The sequence below is a fragment of the Eutrigla gurnardus genome (genome assembly GCF_963514095.1).
Source record: "Eutrigla gurnardus genome assembly, chromosome: 21".
Taxonomy (NCBI): domain Eukaryota; kingdom Metazoa; phylum Chordata; class Actinopteri; order Perciformes; family Triglidae; genus Eutrigla; species Eutrigla gurnardus.
Genome location: NC_139932.1, coordinates 16526933 through 16545004, shown reverse-complemented (window position 1 = coordinate 16545004; position 18072 = coordinate 16526933). Strand labels below are relative to the sequence as shown.

General features: G+C 50.1%; 2 protein-coding genes across 4 annotated transcripts; one reads left to right on the top strand and one right to left on the bottom strand.

Moving 5' to 3' along the window:
• Positions 1-82: 82 nt before the first annotated feature.
• On the bottom strand, positions 83-11527 carry LOC311031793 (UPF0606 protein KIAA1549). Of its 2 annotated transcripts, none has more exons than XM_084038283.1 (20): positions 11359-11527; positions 8227-9453; positions 8034-8116; positions 7416-7715; positions 6934-7126; positions 6776-6835; positions 6488-6639; positions 5766-5943; positions 5473-5657; positions 5191-5396; positions 4976-5103; positions 4340-4354; positions 4027-4223; positions 3695-3930; positions 3466-3601; positions 2715-3008; positions 2570-2622; positions 2365-2492; positions 2098-2252; positions 83-1582 (listed from the first exon to the last, which is right to left on the bottom strand). In XM_084038283.1, exons 1-20 carry the CDS (start codon positions 11510-11512, stop codon positions 1358-1360), a joined length of 4305 nt encoding a protein of 1434 aa, XP_083894409.1. In that variant the 5' UTR covers positions 11513-11527; the 3' UTR covers positions 83-1357. The 2 variants fall into 2 exon arrangements, with proteins under 2 accessions (XP_083894409.1, XP_083894410.1); XM_084038284.1 differs by having other exon boundaries at positions 87-1582; positions 2814-3008.
• Positions 11528-14290: 2763 nt separating this feature from the next.
• ovch1 (ovochymase 1) lies at positions 14291-17981 on the top strand. Of its 2 annotated transcripts, XM_084038291.1 has the most exons (13): positions 14291-14371; positions 14416-14546; positions 14722-14905; positions 15039-15114; positions 15201-15390; positions 15659-15798; positions 15930-16080; positions 16149-16190; positions 16270-16492; positions 16640-16797; positions 16896-16994; positions 17135-17271; positions 17816-17981. In XM_084038291.1, exons 2-13 carry the CDS (start codon positions 14429-14431, stop codon positions 17975-17977), a joined length of 1680 nt encoding a protein of 559 aa, XP_083894417.1. In that variant the 5' UTR covers positions 14291-14371; positions 14416-14428; the 3' UTR covers positions 17978-17981. The 2 variants fall into 2 exon arrangements, with proteins under 2 accessions (XP_083894417.1, XP_083894416.1); XM_084038290.1 differs by lacking the exon at positions 14291-14371 and having other exon boundaries at positions 14419-14546.
• Positions 17982-18072: the final 91 nt, after the last annotated feature.

Genomic DNA, 18072 nt, shown 5'->3' with positions numbered 1-18072 from the left:
GTAGTTTGGTCTTTTTTTTTTTTTTTTTTCAAATAAAATATTTAAAGTATACTTTCATATATAAGCAATAAAAATAATTAACATCTCAATACTCCAATAATAACTCTTACATTATATTGTGCTCTTGGGGTTCTATCTCTTTATAGATATTCATAGTCATTTTTAAAGATATTTATATATACTTTTTTTTCCTGTTTGGCAACCCATTGCCGTAGGAACTGTACACCACCCTAGCTGTTGACTGTGCAAAGACCTTATTGATATGGTTTATGAAAGGAGACCTGATACCTGTGGTTAATGGGAGTGTGGAAGGCAATAAGTGGTCAATGAGGAGATGGTATGAGGCTGATGGTTAGCACCACAGAAGGTCCGAAGGGACAATCCACTTCAGAACTTCACGAGGGATGATTGAATCTGGAAGGTCAGGAGGGACTGTCATCTTGGAGGGTCAAGAGCAACTGTTTAACCAGAAGGTCTGGAGGAAGATTCATCCAGACTGTCAGAAGGGATGAGTTCAAAAGGAATGTTCCACTACAGAAGTTCAAGAGGGACAACCCACTCCAGCGGCTCACGAGGGATGATCTGCTCCAGAGGCTCGGAGGGAACCATTCACTCCAGAACTCCAGGGAGGATCATTCATTCTGGAGACTAAGGAGAGATAATTCATTCCAGATTTTCAGGAATAAAATGCCACTCCAGAAGGTTGTGCTCAAAATCTCCAGGAGGGATGAAATAGCCAGAAGGTCAGGAGGGACATCCAGTCCGGGAGGTTCAGAAGAGACGATCTGGTCCAGAAGATGAGGAGGGACCATCCACTCCAAAGACGTTCAACTCCAAACCATCAGGGGGAAGGATCTATTCCAGTAGTTCAGGAGGGATGAGCCCCTCTGAAAGGTCAGGGAGATCATCCCCTCCACACGTTCGAGAGCGACCATCCAATCTTGAAGGTCTGAAAAGACAATCCGGTCCAGGCATTTAGGAATCATTTGCTGATCCAGAAGTTCCAATATATGATCTACTCCAGAAGTTCAGAAAATGATGATCATGGAATGATCCACTCCAGGAAGCACTGCAATGGAAACAGACAAACTTTAATGTCTAATGAAACAGTGAGCTGAGGGATGACGGACAGACGGGGACCCTGTAAAGCACCGGAGTTCCTTTTGTCAGGAGACACTGTTTTTTTCTTGATGTGAATCGTGGTCCAAAGTCATTTTAAGTTTAGGTATCTAGAGAGTCAAGAGTGTGGATCAGTTAGTTTAAGGGTTTTAATCCGGTTCTTACAGGCTCTGAGTGGTCTAAAACGATGAAATGGTTGAAACCAATTGAGTTCTGATCCAAGTAGGTCCAGACTGGTCTAAGGGTAGCTGGACACTGCAGCCTGTTTCTGGGCCAGGCGTCTCAGTTCCTCCCTGATAGCCTTTATAAGGGAGGCGGAGGTGTGGGCAGAGGGTGAGGCGTCCTCTGGCGGGTACTCTGGAGTTGGTGAGGTCAGAAGGAGAGGTGGAGCTGATGGGTCCCGCAACGAGGAGCTGGGCATCTGGAAAACAGAGGAAGAGGAGAACTCAGGAAATGACAGCACCTGTAGGGAGAAGGGAGAGAGGGACAGACGATGAGCCAATACCAGGAAATGAATCCATTTCTACCGCCTTGGTGGAGTCAGAACTTACATGAATTACTACATGAATCAAACGCAAAAATCATAATAAACGTATCCACTTTAATTTAGACTGAGGAAAATTAAATTGCAGCATGAGGGGCATCAGGGTCTTGAGGCACGGACTGTCTTGACTTGTTTCAGTTTTTGTATACTGGACTGATCTGATCAGTACTGGTCTCAACTGGTCTCAACTGTCTGCTCAGCACTGGTCTGGATTAATCTCGACAGGATTCATCTTGACAGATCAGGAATTGTCTATTTTGGACTGGTGGGTCCAGTACTGGTCTGAACAGGTCTGGTGAGCTCTGGTGTAGTCAACACAGAACTAGACTGTGTTGTGACAAAACTGCTTTGAATTGTACCCTCTATCACCAGAACTCTCATTACTACACTGCCTAGTAAAGAATGACAGATCCACTCAGTTTGGACGGACTCACACTCTCTCTGCTGGCTCCTGGTCTGGACAGGCCCTGGTCTGAGTGCTGCTGGTTCCAGCTGGAGCCAGTTGGACCAGACATGCTGCGACCCACCCCAGGGTACCCGCCAATCTGACTGGACAAACCCACCTGGGTCAAGTGGTGGAGCTGAGCACCTGGAGGTCAACAAACAACAACAACAAATATTAGCCCCAATCTGGAGGGCCGAGTGCTACTGAGCGAACAGGCTGGACGACAGCAGTGTACCGATCCAGATGATGATGATACCTGTGCTTCCCCCTACAGGTCGTGGTCTAGACGAGGAGGGGGGTTCCTCATAGTGCCCTCTGCTGGAGTAAACTGACTCCTGTAGCCGGTCTCCAGTAGAAACGTACCCCCCTGAGTTTAGGCCCTGCCTGTACAAAACACACAGAGAATCAGCACTGGTTCAGGTCCAGATTACAGATCTGGACCTGGTTTTAGGTGTACTGACCTCTGCAGCAGGCCTTGAACTGATGTGGGAGACATTCCCAGCTCTGCGTATCTCTGCAGAAAGAGAGAGAGAAGAAGAAAATGAAAACTGAACATGGAGTTATGACGGACTGAAAATGACCTCTGCTGCAGAACGACACACTCACAGCAGAGAAGGGGCTGTGAGAGGGGGCAGCTGGGTAAGAGCCCCACTGCCTGCCTGGGGGGCGGGTCTGGAGGGAGGGGCTGGGCAGGGCAGGGCTTACCCCGCTCACTCCAACGCTGCCCTGCGAGGATGGGGACACCAGGGCGAAGGCGTCATCCAGAAGGGAGTGCATCTGCTGCCGTGCCTCCTCGATGGAAGGCTGGGGGGGCATATAGGGGGGAGGGGCCGGAGCTGAGTCAAACACCTCGTCAGTCGGGGAGGGGCTGCCATGATCTGGGGGCAGGTCAGGGTCCGACTATGAAAGAGAGAAAAGGCAAGTTTCAGATAAAATGTGACAATAACCAAAGGTGTTCCACACAGATCAATACTAGGTTCTCTGTTATTGGCATTTACATAATATTTATTTTCCAAATGAACATTGCATTATCTGCATTTTTATGCAGATAATAATCTCTTGTATCTATGGACGCTACCTCAGACTAGTCCTACACCTTCTTCTGATTTGTATGACTTCCAGACCACTTAAATGGATTTAAACTTGTTCTGTGTTTTTAAAATGCAAAGTCAGGACTAGGGGTCAAATATTAAAGTTAGACCTGTTTCACTTCCAACTAGCTATGATATTGAAACCTTAGTTCTATAAGCACAGGTGGAGCCCTCTACTGGGCTCTATGGGTAATACTCTCTCCCTCTGTGCTCAGTTGTACCCATTGACCCATGAAGAGGGCGATGCTGCTCTGACACTGTCTCACCATGTAAGCCACGTTGTTGAGTCCTGGGTATTTCCTGTAGGTGGCACTGTGATCTGTGAGCAGCCGGTCTCGGTCCGTATCAGGAAGACTTCCAGGTCCAGGGTGAGAGCGCCGACCCCGAGGAGAGCACCTCCCTCTGGACGGACAAAGACAGACAAACCCAAACTTAGAATACGAGTTCATTCTACAGCTACACGAAGACCTTCAGATATGTCCGGTGGTGTCTGACCTCCTCCTGGAGTCATTGGGCGTTGGGGGGGAGTGGGTGTCGGCCTGCAGGATGCAGTCCATGTGGTCATGGGCGGAGCTATAGAGACGCTGCGCCACCTCACTCTGCACAGGTCCGTCTCCGAATGCATCCATGATGTCGTCCATGGAGGGAAACTCACACTGACCCCGCCTCTTGGCCCGCTGCCGGAGTTTGTTCCTGTGATGCTCGATCTCAGACTTGTGTCTCAGCGCCACCTGCAGGAGCACAGGTGAGCACAGCAGGGTGATGATGTCAGTCAAATGTGTGCATGGCAAGCAGCGAAGGTGTGATTGTTCTCACGGGCATCTCACCTCTGTGCTGACCTTCTCGGTGAGGTTGGGGCTCAGGTGGGGCGGGGCGTGCTGCGGTGGCGGGCTCGGCCGAGGCTGCATGGCGATCAGCTGTACCTTGTTGGCCTGGCGGCGCGTTCCATCGGACGAACCGCGGGACAGACGGTCGACGTGGTCGAAGATGGAGGACGAGGAGAGAAGCTCGTCTGGACCGCTGCCTGATGGAGCAACACATGAGATGATGTCATAGTCTCATTAGCCGTCACATGTGTGATACTCCCAGTCAATCATCAATATAGTAGAAATTGATCAGAGCAGCTTTAATTAAACCGACCCGTCTTGTTCCTCCCTTCAGTCCAGAAGCATCAAAGAGAAAAGAAAAAACACCACAACTTTATATTGAGATGAGAATGCTCTTCCCTCCTCTTCTTCTCATCTCCTCCTCTTCCCTCCTCTTCTTCTCCTCTCCTCCTCTTCCCTCCTCTGCTTCTCATCTCCTCCTCTTCCCTCATCTCCTCTTCCCTCCTCTGCTTCTCATCTCCTCCTCTTCCCTCATCTCCTCTTCCCTCCTCTGCTTCTCATCTCCTCCTCTTCCCTCATCTCCTCTTCCCTCCTCTGCTTCTCATAGTCCTCTTCCCCTCATCTCCTCCTCTTCTTCTCATCTCCTCTGCTTCTCATCTCCTCCTCTTCCCTCATCTCCTCTTCCCTCCTCTGCTTCTCATCTCCTCCTCTTCCCTCATCTCCTCTTCCCTCCTCTGCTTCTCATAGTCCTCTTCCCCTCATCTCCTCCTCTTCTTCTCATCTCCTCCTCTTCCCCTCATCTCCTCCTCTTCCCTCCTCTTCTTCTCCTCTCCTCCTCTTCCCTCCTCTGCTTCTCATCCAGTCCTCTTCCCCTCATCTCCTCCTCTTCCCTCCTCTTCTTCTCATCTCCTCCTCCTCTTATCTCTCTGAGTTCAGATGATGATGTCACCATTTTTAGGTGTCTTCCTGTGCTGTTTCCCATCAGTGGGCGTGGCCACAGGTCGAGTGCTTTCTTCTGCCGATTCTCTGCCACTCGATTGGTCGCTGCCTAACGAGTCGCCATCTGACGGGCTGAGCCTGACAAACAGAAGTTTAGAGTATAATAACAATAATGCTTTTCTACATTTAGTGTGTTTACAGAGAGTGATAGAAATGGTGTCTGACCTGCCCCTGCGGCGGCCGGACCGCGCCGCCTTCGTGGACGAGCCTTTAGATTTGGGGGTGTTGAGGTCCCCGCCGTCAGAGGGCGTGGCCTCTTTGACGGGGGCGGGCAGGGGGCCGGGCTCCTGGATCACCATGATGTCGTCTTTGCTGTGCTGACCGAGGTGCAGCTTGGCGAAGTCGAAGCCTTTGACGCTGGGAGCCTGAAGCTGAGAGGGGACGCATGGACACAGCTGTTAGTGAGGACGACAGGAAACACACAAGGACTTCCTGTTGACCTCTGACCTTCTGCCTCTGCTGGATGGTGTTGATGGCGTCCGGCTGGAACTCCAGCTTCTCTGAGCCACACAGCTTCCAGTAGAGGATGATGATGATGAAGACGGCCAGCAGGACAGGGACGACCACGCCAACAATCAGCCAGATACTGCTGCTCTGAGTCTCCGCTGGAGGGACAGACAGGGTCTCCACAGCTGGAGACAGGTGGGAGACAGGTAAGATAGGTAAGGGACAGGGAGAGACAGATGAGAGACAGGTGACACAGGTGAGACAGGTGAGGTTTGATTCAGGTCTTGACTGACGTTGGGCGATTGGCCTCTGGACGCGGTGTCCAAGGACGATGGCGGCTCTCTGAAGGTCCAGGCGGTTCAGGGTGACCGCCATGGCTTCGGCTGGGATCCGCTCACCACCTGGACCCTCCACGAAATAGAAGACCTCCAGTGGACGCTCCGCCCCCGAAAGCCTCGCCACCCGGACCACCTGAGACCACAACAAGTCCAGAATGAATTCATCAGGAGACAGAAGAGAGGACAGAGCAGAGAGACATTCTGAATACTGGAGCACTGAACACTATACCTGCTGTAGAACGTGTATAGTGTAAAAGCCTTAATATACTACATGTGAAACTGTAGTTATCCTTCTCCTCAGCAGCTAAAATGAAGAGAACTGTAGATGGTTTTCCCTTCAGACAGGTGCTGGGCGGAGTTAACCGCTTCACCACCTGTCTCCCCTCACACCATAATACGCCGGTCCCGTCTCACCCGACTGTGAGCCGGTGTCGCGAACCGGGCGTTCCGGTCGGTCTCTGTGTTCTACAGGTCTTTATATAGATAGATAGATGGGGTAATTTACGAGATATACACACTGTACCATCGTGCTAGTACTAAGCCATTCAGCTGATCGCCCCATCTTGACCAATGCTGACCATCGCTAAAAATGCTTCCGAGGGGGTGTTTGGCTGGATATCATGGTGGAAATTACCTAGGGTGCGTTTTACTCCGAACCATCACTTTAATTGACTAACCTGCAGACTCCTGTTTCCCACCGCGGTAGCCCTCCTCCAGCGCCCCCTGCTGGAGGCCTGCAGACCCTCCTCCAGCAGCAGACCCAGACGTCTCTCCAGACGGGCTTTAAAGCTCCTTTCGGCCACCAGCTGGTCCTGGACCCCCAACAGGACTGGAACCAAACACACATCTACTAGAACCGGATCAACTATTCTCTCAGGTGTTGAAATGGACTACCTATCTCACACCCACAGCTGTGAGGGGTCATACTGACCATGGAAGGGGATTGGCTGAGAGAGTGTTCTCACCTGTACGGACCCAGGTGGCGCGCAGGTGGTGGGACGTGTTCAACTCAGCGTAGTGGAACGCTGCCGACACAAACACATGTCTTAGTGCTGCGTAAACATGTCTGTGTCTGTGTGTGTGAGTGACTGTGTGTGTGTGTGTGTGTGTGTGTGTGTCATACGTTCTGCGATCTGCAGGGCAGGAAATCCGACATAGAAGCTGAACTCGACCAAACTGAGCTTCCTCAGGTGTTCGCTGACCTCTGACCCCAGCAGGTAGTCCCGCCCATCACGCACCGCAAAGGTGATCTCCACGGATACCTTCTGCTCTGCCGGTGCTGGCGACCGCGTCATAGACATGGTGACGTTTAACAGCTGGAGAAGAGAGAGACAGACAGGCTAAACAATAACAGGTAACAGACTCACCTGGTCTGTGATAATAATCTATGACTGGTAACAGACTCACCTGGTCTGTGATAATAATCTGACAGGTAACAGACTGACCTGGTCTGTGATAATAATCTATAACAGGTAACAGACTCACCTGGTCTGTGATAATAATCTATGACAGGTAACAGACTCACCTGGTCTGTGATAATAATCTATAACAGGTAACAGACTCACCTGGTCTGTGATAATAATCTATAACAGGTAACAGACTCACCTGTACTGTGGCGTTTCCTGCCTCGTGTGATCGTCTCCGTGTCTCGGCGTACGCCATCATCAGCCCTCTCTCGATCCGCTCACTGAAGTTACAGAGTCTGATGTCGATGTGGGCGGGGACAAACTGCAGCACCGAATGGATCTGGTACCTGAGATCAGGTACGGTGTAGAGCGGCGAGACGGAGGGGGTGGGGCCGTAACCACGTGGTGGTTGACGGAGGGCGTTGATGACGGAGATGGCGGTAAAGATCAATGGTCCCGACACGACACGGAAGGCAAAACTGGACGGAGTTCTCAGGAACTGGTGAGGCAGCAGAGACAGCAGTCAATCATCTGACAACAACAAGGTAAGTGGGAGGAGGAGGTGCGGGAGGTGTTGTTGAAGGAGGTGGTGGTGGAGGAGGTGGAGGAGGAGGTGGTGCTGTGGTGGTGGAGGAGGAGGTGCTGGAGGTGTTGTTGGGGATGAGGTGGGGTGGAGGAGGTTGAGGAGGTGGAGGTGGTGCTGTGGTGGTGGAGGAGGGGGTGCAGGAGGTGTTGTTGGGGATGAGGTGGTGGAGGTGGTGCTGTGGTGGTGGAGGAGGAGGTGTTGGGGATGAGGTGGTGGAGGAGGAGGGGGTACCTGGAGCTCCACTGAGCGGTTGAAGTCTCTCTTCAGAAGATCTCTGACTTGACTGAAACCTGCTGACGAGCCTTTAGAACTGACTGAGGAGATAAAAGGACACAGATCAGCTGACGGTACGGTTGGACCAGGAGTTGGACCAGGACCCGGTGTTGGACCAGGACCAGGACCTGGTGTCACATGACCGACTCACCTACTCGGACCAGGTACATCTCTGGCTTGGTGACGTTACACAGGTAGTGTCTGGTGGGCGGGTTCTGGGGCACTCTGGGCGTCTGGACTGGGGGGGCTCTGGTCAGGCTGATGGCTGTGATCTGGGTGGTGGGAATGGCAGTGGTTGTGGTCCTGGTGGTCATCCTGGTGGGGGTCCTGGCGGTGATCCTGGTGGGGGTCCTGGTGGGTGGAAGCTTCAGTGGCTTCTCTGTGACCAATGGAGGCTTCTCTGGTCTGTCGGGGCGGGTGGGTGGCCCCAGTGGGGGAGGGGGAGGCACCTGGCCGGTGGTGTTGGAAGGGGAGCGGGGAGGCTGCCTGTCTGGGGCTGGGACGTGGTCTTTGGGAGCTGGAGTAGAAGGAGAAGCGGTTGTGATGGTGGTTGATGGTGGAGGTGCCTTTTCCCCACCTGTGAGACTAGGTGAGAGGGTGAGGGGAGGGGTTCCCTTGGGCTCCTGTCCTGGACCAGGAGGGCCAGATCCCAGGGACGGGGATGAAGTCGAAGGGGGAGGCTGGGTTTGGGTTGTTGTGGGAGTAATGGGGGGTTTGGAGTCAGTCCAATTGACCCGGATCTGGTCTCTCCCGCTCTCTCGCTCCCTGTCCCGGGCTAGCAGGTTGGTGTAGTACTCCATGCTGTTCATGTCCGGCAGAAGCAGTTCCGTCGGCTCCAGAGGCAACATGTCCTCCAGGTCGTAGTCCTCGTCCCAGTTCGGGAAGACATCCGGGTGGGTGGGGCGAGTGTGCAAGGTGATGCTGGGGGTGGGGGAGGAGGGGGAGAGGGGGAGACGGGAGGAGAGGGGGATGGTGGGACGGGTGGGGAAGGCAGTGTCGTAGGAGACCCAGTCCCCCCCCAGGTCCTCGTCGTACGGGTGGTCCGGCAGCGGCGTAGCCAGGGCCAGCTCCTCGCCATCAGGCACCATGAAGGACAGAGTCTCTAGGTAGTCCCCAGAGCCCCAGGCCTCCTCCAGGGAGGGGCCCTGGACCCAGGGGGGTGGAGGGGTGAGAGTAGGCTGGGAGTGGGGGGGCAGGGGCGGTGGGAGGCTGGGAGCCAGGAGATCTGGAGGCCTTAACAGGAGGTGGATCCCCTGAGCACCAGAGTCTGAGTCCTCTGCTGAATCTGCGCCACCACTTTTACCATGGTAACCAGATTCTGAGAGTGGGCTGGGAGCCGGAGGGGAGAAGGAGGAGGTCCCGTTGAAGTCCAGCACACCTGGACAGGAAAGAGGGATCATATAGACTTGAAGCTTCACTGTCTGGACCCTGACCAAAACCGAGGTCCCTGACCAAAACCCAGGTCCCAGACCAAAACCGAGGTCCCGGACCAAAACCCAGGTCCCAGACCAAAACCGAGGTCCCCGACCAAAACCCAGGTCCCAGACCAAAACCCAGGTCCCAGACCAAAACTGAGGTCACAGACCAAAACCGAGGTCCCCGACCAAAACCAAGGTCCCAGACCAAAACCGAGGTCCCTGACCAAAACCAAGGTCCCTGACTCAAACCGGGGTCCCAGACCAAAACCAAGGTCCCTGACCAAAACCAAGGTCCCTGACTCAAACCGGGGTCCCAGACCAAAACCAAGGTCCCTGACCAAAACCTAGGGCCCAGACCAAAACGGAGGTCCCTGACCAAAACCGAGGTCCCTGACTCAAACCAGGGTCCCAGACCAAAACCAAGGTCCCAGACCAAAACGGAGGAGCCACACAGGGTTACTTCCTGTATTCATACCAAGCTAAGCTTGGTGGTTGTTTCTAGTCTTCATGCTAAGCTAAGCTAACGGACTGTTGTACAGACATTCAAACAGTCAAACACAAACTGGAGATTGACCTCTCAGAGAGAAAGAGAAGAAGAAGATTCCACTAAAGGTTAAACTTTCAGTTCTGATGTTTGATCTTCTTCAGAGAGGAAGTGACAGCAGACAAATAAAGAGTAGAAGAACAAAGAGATCCAGCTGCATCTTTTCATCAAACACAAACAAAAATACCTCAAATTCATTCAAAGCTGCAATTAAAACACAAACATGATTTTAATTGAATTTTTTCCTCATATTATTGTTTGCATTGTTACATTAATTCCGTTTCCACTGCAGTCGTTGTCATGGAAACCTGTTTGTCTTGTGTCATACACGCTGCTCTCACACACACACACACACACACATGCACACACACGTGCAGCCTTGACTGGGTCTCTCTCAGCTGCTGCCGGCCCTGTTGCCGTGGTGACGCCATGCTTTGCGGCAGCATCACATGCTAAACGTAGACCAGTGATTCATATTCAGGAGGAGACGTCCTCCGATACACAGACAGACAGGCAGAGAGACAGACAGACAGACAGACAGACAGGCAGACAGAGAGAGAGCTGATAAGCAGATAAATAAGTAGATGATTGATTGATGAATTGTATTAAAATGTCTCTTATCTGTTCATGTTGATGATCTGCTGAAGTTCAGATTCCAGACATTCATTTTCATACATTATTATTAAAATCAACTCAATCATACACTCGATCACTCAAGATCAATGATACACTCGATCACTCAAGATCAATGATACACTCAAGATCAATGATACACTCGATCACTCAAGATCAATGATACACTCAAGATCAATGATACACTCGATCACTCGAGATCAATGATACACTCGATCACTCAAGATCAATGATACACTCAAGATCAATGATACACTCGATCACTCAAGATCAATGATACACTCAAGATCAATGATACACTCGATCTTTCACGATCAATGATACACTCGATCACTCAAGATCAATGATACACTCAATCACTTGAGATCAATGACACGCTCGATCTTTCACGATCAATGATACGCTCGATCTTTCACGATCAAAGATACGCTCGATCACTCGAGATCAATGATACACTCGATCACTCGAGATCAATGATACACTCGATCACTCGAGATCTTTCTTACTCAAGTAACTGTTTGGATGACTACTTGTTACTTCCACTTGAGTCATATTGTTCTAAAGTAACAATACTTGAGTTGACTTGAGTACAGTTTTTGGTTTCTCTACCCACCTCTGCCTATACACCAGGACCAGGACCAGGACCAGGACCAGGACCCTGCTTACATGTCAAATAATCAGGACTTACCTGCAGCAGGTGAGCTTGATGTCACCATGGAAACCAGCATGACGGACACCAGCAGGATCACACCAAGTGTGCGTTTGCACGCTGAGGTTCTGGGGTCCATCTTGGTCCTGGTCCTGGTCCTGGAGGCGGGGCCCAGCAGGATCACAGGGTCCATCCTCCTCAAAAGGCAACCGGGCTGAGAGCCGAGGGCCTGTCAGGTGGACCTGGACCAGGAGGGACAGTCAGGACACGTCAGTCCACATCGATGTACATAAACACTTTAAAGTATTTCATATAAAACAGATCAAATAAATAGATTAAATGTCTAAACGAATCTAATTCATCAGATTGAATCATCAAAGTACTGTATTATATCTATGTATAATATACTTCTACTCTCAAGTAGAAGTACTCAGATAATCAAGTAAATGTACTGACACGGTGTAGAAATACTCTGTTAGTAAAGTTTAAAATATGACTTCAGTAAAAGTTCAAACGTATTAACATGTAAATACACATAATTAAAAGTACTTATGATGCAGAAATATACATTTTAAATTGTTATTATTATAATTCTGATTTGTAATTAATGATTATTTATATATTAATATTTCTGTGAACTTTCTGTCTCCGATAACATTAACTTATTTTTATATTTGAATATTATTTTTACTGCTGTGATTCTGTTTTTAATAAATTATCTCTTGTGATCATCAATTTAATGTTGCAGCTTTTAATCAATAAAACTAATACATCATCATTAATAACAAGTGATTCACCGATTCCTGATCAATCATAGTTGAAAATAATGACCATCATACAAATCATAAAATACATCCCATAATAAAAACGTTTCATTTTCATTAATAATAATAATAATAATAATAATAATAATAATAATAATAATAATAATAATAATAATAATAATAATAATAAATAGAATAAAAAGAGGCCATTAAATGGGACTAAATGAATGTAATTCAATTTAAATATTAAATTAGCAATAATAATAAAGATTCAGGCTTCAGTGTTTCTGTGGACTCAATCAATCAATCCAGCAATCAATGACTGTTAGATCACAATTCATTAATTTGTCTTTTTTTGTTTAGAAGAGTAAATTAAATAATCAATAGAATAATTATATTAATTTATAATGGAAGTAATTATTGATTTTACTGTTTAATTATTCACGTTTCTACCAACAATCTCTCATTATTAATTATTGTTGTTTTATTAAAACACATTTAAAACTGATTTTATGTATTATTTTATAAAAATAATATCCATCCATCCATTGTCTACCGCTTATCCTGTATTCAGGGTCGGGGGGGGCTGATCCCAGCTGTCATTGGGTGAAGGCGGGGTTCACCCTGGACAGGTAACCAGTCTATCACAGGGAGACACGTAGAGACAGACAGGTAACCAGTCTATCACAGGGAGACATGTAGAGACAGACAGGTAACCAGTCTATCGCAGGGAGACATGTAGAGACAGACAGGTAACCAGTCTATCGCAGGGAGACATGTAGAGACAGACAGGTAACCAGTCTATCACAGGGAGACATGTAGAGACAGACAGGTAACCAGTCTATCGCAGGGAGACATGTAGAGACAGACAGGTAACCAGTCTATCACAGGGAGACATGTAGAGACAGACAGGTAACCAGTCTATCGCAGGGAGACATGTAGAGACAGACAGGTAACCAGTCTATCGCAGGGAGACATGTAGAGACAGACAACCATTCACACTCACATTCACACCTACGGGACATTCAGAGTCACCAATGAACCTGTCCCCATCCTGCAGGTCTGTGGACTGTGGGAGGAACCGGAGAACCCGGAGAGAACCCGCGCTAGTTCTCTCCGGTACAGTATACACATACTGTATACTGTATACTTTATTATACGTATATATTATACGTATATATTACGTATATATTATACGACCTCGTGTTTGAATAGTTCATGCGTTCCCTCTGATCGGGACCCGGTTCAGCTTGGCCCCGGTCCACTGGAACCGGATCAGCGTGGTTCCGGTCCCGCTCTGCTTCCACCAGGCCTGGTCCTCCCTCACACTGACCCCATTATCGGACAGATAACGTCCCCGGCCTGTCTCACATCTCTGCGGCCAAACCGGCCCGCTGTAATCCGGGTTAGACCACATCAGTCCGGTCCGCTTTAACGTGTTAACGAGCAGGATTCTGATCTCTGTAATAAACAGCGTGTGACCCGGATCCCGAGCCGCCTCCCTTCTTTCTGTATCGAGCCGCAGCTGGAGCCTCCCCGCCGCTAAAACCAGCACCGAGTCCGCTGATGCGGATCAGACCGCCCCGCCTGAGCGCCACCATTCGCGTAGCCTACCGGGTTTCATTGAGAGGGAGCCGAGCCGAGCCGGACTACCCCTCCAGAACGTGGTTCATGTGTCAGAAAGGAGACCTACCTGCCATCCTGGAGATGCGGATCAGGCGCGTCACGCCTCTGCGAGCCGCGAGCACGCTCCCTGCGCGCGATGGAGGGGGGCGGGGAGTCCCTGCAGGATCCTGCAGGATCAGACCTCCCTCCTGTCTGCAGTCCTCTTCACCGAGCACACTGCTCCGGGTCTGCAGGTCCCGGATCCTTCAGATTCGGGGCTGTCCGCCTGGGTTCCGGTACCGGTACCGAGACGGACAGCCCTGAATCTGAAGAAGGACTGATCCGGTTCGACCGACAGAAACCATGATTCATGATTATTATGATTATTATTAAATGTTAAACTGAAGCTGAGGTTTATGTCTAAATGATTATTGATGTGAGCGGATTAACCCTTTAAATGTCGTTTAATAATTATTTCACTTCTAGAAGGTTCCTCAGATCCACTTCAAACCTGATCCAGGATCAGGGCTGTTTAGCTGCAGGTGTTTCTAATCACACAGGTGAGACTCATCAGAGACATCAGAGACCAGACCAGACCAGACCAGACCAGGGTCGTGGTCGTCAGTGAGACAGGATGCTGTCTGTCTGTCTGCTGTGTCTGTGTCTCTCCGCTGTTTGTTCAGGTGAGAAACAAAATGTAATGCTTTTAATGTCACAAACAGCAAAGTTGTGATCAATGTATGTCTGCAGACCTGAACCAGAACCAAGACCAGAACCAGAACCAGAACCAGCAGAATGTGACTTTAAATGGAACTCTGGTGGATCATCAAAACTTCTCTGGACTCTTTGGATTCAGAAGTGATTTAACTTTTATATATATTTACACGCATACATGGATAATATATATATATATATATATATAGATATAGATATAGATATAGATATAGATATAGATGTGTGTGTGTGTGTGTGTGTGTGTGTGTGTGTGTGTGTGTGTGTGTGTGTGTGTGTGTGTGTGTGTGTGTGTGTGTAGACCTGTCGGGGGTGCGGTCCTTCCCTCCAGAACAGGAGATGGAGTCCAGGATCATCGGGGGTCAGGAGGCCTGGGCCCACTCGTGGCCCTGGCAGGTCTCGCTCCGCTTCGCCTCCATGCCGGCCTGTGGAGGCGCCGTCATCAGTCCCACATGGGTCGTCTCTGCTGCTCACTGCTTCAAAAGGTCAGGGGTCATAGACCAGGTTTACGTAGACCATCTCCAGAGGTAGACCAGGTCTACATAGACCATCTCCAAAAGGAGACCAGGTCTACGTAGACCATCTCCAGAGGTAGACTAGTGTATTTCCTGCCTGCAGGTACAACAAAGCCTCTTTCTGGACGGTTCTGGCTGGAAAACATGACTTGGATAATCCTCAGGAGACTGGACAACAAGTAAAGATCTCCAAAACCCTGTTTGTATATTAAGACCTGATCCAGCATCAGAGGATCATTAACTGTGGTGTTCCCTCCCTGTCCAGCTGGTGGGCGTCTCCATGATCATCTCCTATCAGGGCTACAACACTCGGACCAAAGACGGCGATCTGGCTCTGCTGAAGCTGCAACAGCCGCTGGTCTTCAACCAGTTTGTGAGACCCATAGATGTCTGGATGAGTCCGCTGCCCCCCTCCAGGAAGTGCACCATCACCGGCTGGGGATCCACCCGAGAAAGTGAGGAAGCATCCAGACTCAGAGCTCCTCCTAGGTCTTGTCAATTGTTCTTGACCTCCCACCTCAGCTCACCTGATAGCCCCTCCGCCTCACCTCACCTGATAGCCCCTCCACCTCACCTCACCTGATAGCCCCTCCACCTCACCTGACTGCTTCCTGTTGGTGTACTCACCTGGTTCCCGAACCTCAGGCTCCTGACTGCGCCAACATCCCCTGATCTGCATTGCGCTGGTTTATGTCATGTGATGCTTCTGACATTCTTCTTCAGACGGCGCTCGAGTCAACAGACTGCAGGAGGTGAATGTGACCATCCTGCCCCCCGAGGTCTGTGACCAGTACTACGTCGGGAGGATGCGACCCTCAATGTTCTGTGCTGGGAAGGACGTCGGCGGAGCCGATGCCTGCCAGGTACCTGGACCTCAGGCACCATCAGTCCAGAATATGGACTGTGGTGAAATATTTTCTCATCATTGCTGTCTCACAATCTTCTCTTCATCCCGACTCTTAATCTTGATGTGTCTAACCCGTTTCGGTCTCAGGGGGACTCTGGTGGTCCTTTGTCCTGCTTCACCGGCAGCAGGTATGAGCTTGCAGGTTTGGTGAGTTGGGGGGTTGGTTGTGGACGAGCCAGAAGACCAGGAGTCTACACCAAAGTCCAAGAACACACTGGGTGGATGTCTGACATCATGAGTACGTGTCACAGATAAACACCTGAGTTCACCTGAAGACCAGTTAGTTACGTGTTGTTTGATTCACAGACGATCAGAGCATCAAGTCTACAGAAGACCTCGATCCTGAAGGTACGTTGTGGTTTCACTGAGCTCATATGTAACATGAGACTACAGGCGTCCCAACTGACTGTGTTCACTTGGATGGCAGAGGACAGGTGTGGTAAGCAGCAGAACTCCAGGTGTAAGGAGGGTCCAGGCCTTGCTGGTCTCTCAGTGTCCCAGGACGGTGAGGTGTCCGTGGGCAACGTGACAGAGTCCTGCCCCTTCTCCTGGCCCTGGCAGGTCAGCCTGCAGTCCAAAGGACACCACTACTGCAGCGGGGCCCTGATACACCGCCGCTGGGTCCTCACTGCCAAACACTGCAACGTCAGGTACCAGGACCACCACCACTAGTAGTATTGTTGCTACTACAGCAATGGATGGCTGATCCACCGCCGCTAGGTCCTCACTGCTAAGTTAGGTAATATTATTACAACTACTACTACTAATACTACTACGACTGTTGTTTGTCCCTGCAGAGCAAAAGAGGACGTGGTGCTTCTGGGGGTTCATGATCTCCGGTTCTCAGCATCTCAAATTGTCCCAGTGGACGAGGTCTTCAACCTGCCCCAGGACGGCAGCTTCCCGCCGACATCTGACCTGTCACTGCTCCGCCTCAGCGTTCCCGCCAGACTCGGTAGGAATCTGGAAACTAAACCACACTAATATATTAAAGTTCTGAGTAGAACCAGTGTGTCCTGTTTACTGAGGACTGTCCTCTGGCCATGTCTCCAGGCTCTGACGTGTTTCCAATTTGTGTCCCTGATGAGGATGAGCACCTGGACGGCAGCTGGTCTTGTGTCACAATTGGTTGGGGTTCCTCGAAGGCAACAGGTATCCGTAAAACCAGTTCTTGTCTGGTCGCAGCTGAATGTGCTGAGTCCCCGGAGATGGAGCAAACCCAGACCGTCCTCATGGGAGGCCACCTTAAAGATGTTTCTGGAATAAAGCTCTGGTTTTCGTTTTCTATACAGTGGCCCTTGATCCGGACAGGCTGCACCATGTCGGACTGACCCTGGTTAACCAGACCACCTGCAGGGAGGAGTGGGGGGGGGGACTCATCACCGATTCCCACATCTGTTGTCATCCTGCAGGCTCCGTCTCCTGCATGGTAACGCCACCTAGAGGCCGATACAATTTAATGCACTAGGAGATGGTGGTAGCAGTAGACCAGTATGGAGCCAATGGGTCAGAAATGCCCGTCGGACAGGAAGTTAAAGGGTTAGAGACTCAGAAAGGCCCGTCGGACAGGAAGTTATAGGGTTAGAGACTCAGAAAGGCCCGTCGGACAGGAAGTTAAAGGGTTAGAGACTCGGAAAGGCCCGTCGGACAGGAAGTTAAAGTTCTAAACGCTGTGACACTTAAACTTGGTTTTGGCAACCGCCCCATGTACAGAGGCTCAACGTCCTCGACGCGGTGGTCCCGGGTTCGACTCCTGGCCCGGGATCAGTTTCCTGCATGTCTTCTCCCTCTCTCTCTCCCTGTTTCCACACTGTCTGAATAAAAATGATAAAAAGGCTTGAACAGCCCTCTAGCCAAAAAAATAATTTAAAAAAACAACAACTTTGTTTTGATGAAAATTTAAGATCTTTAAGATCCATCATCTTCCTATGATGACTCAGTTTTGGGTGAAAACTTTCTGTTTGTGTCCACAGGGCGACTCCGGAGCTCCACTGTTGTGTCGCAAACGCGGCGCCTACTTCCTGTTTGGCATGGTGACGTGGGGCAGCCGGCGCTGTGATGCCCACAAACCGGCCATCTTCTCCCGGATATCTGATTACGACTGGTGGATCAGCAAGGTGACGGAAGACGTCTGAATAAATAAACTCTTTAACTGGCTTGTTTTCTTCGCTTTGCTGTTCTGGAGCTTTCAACCGCATCCCATCATCTTCCTCAGAGAATCTCATAAATC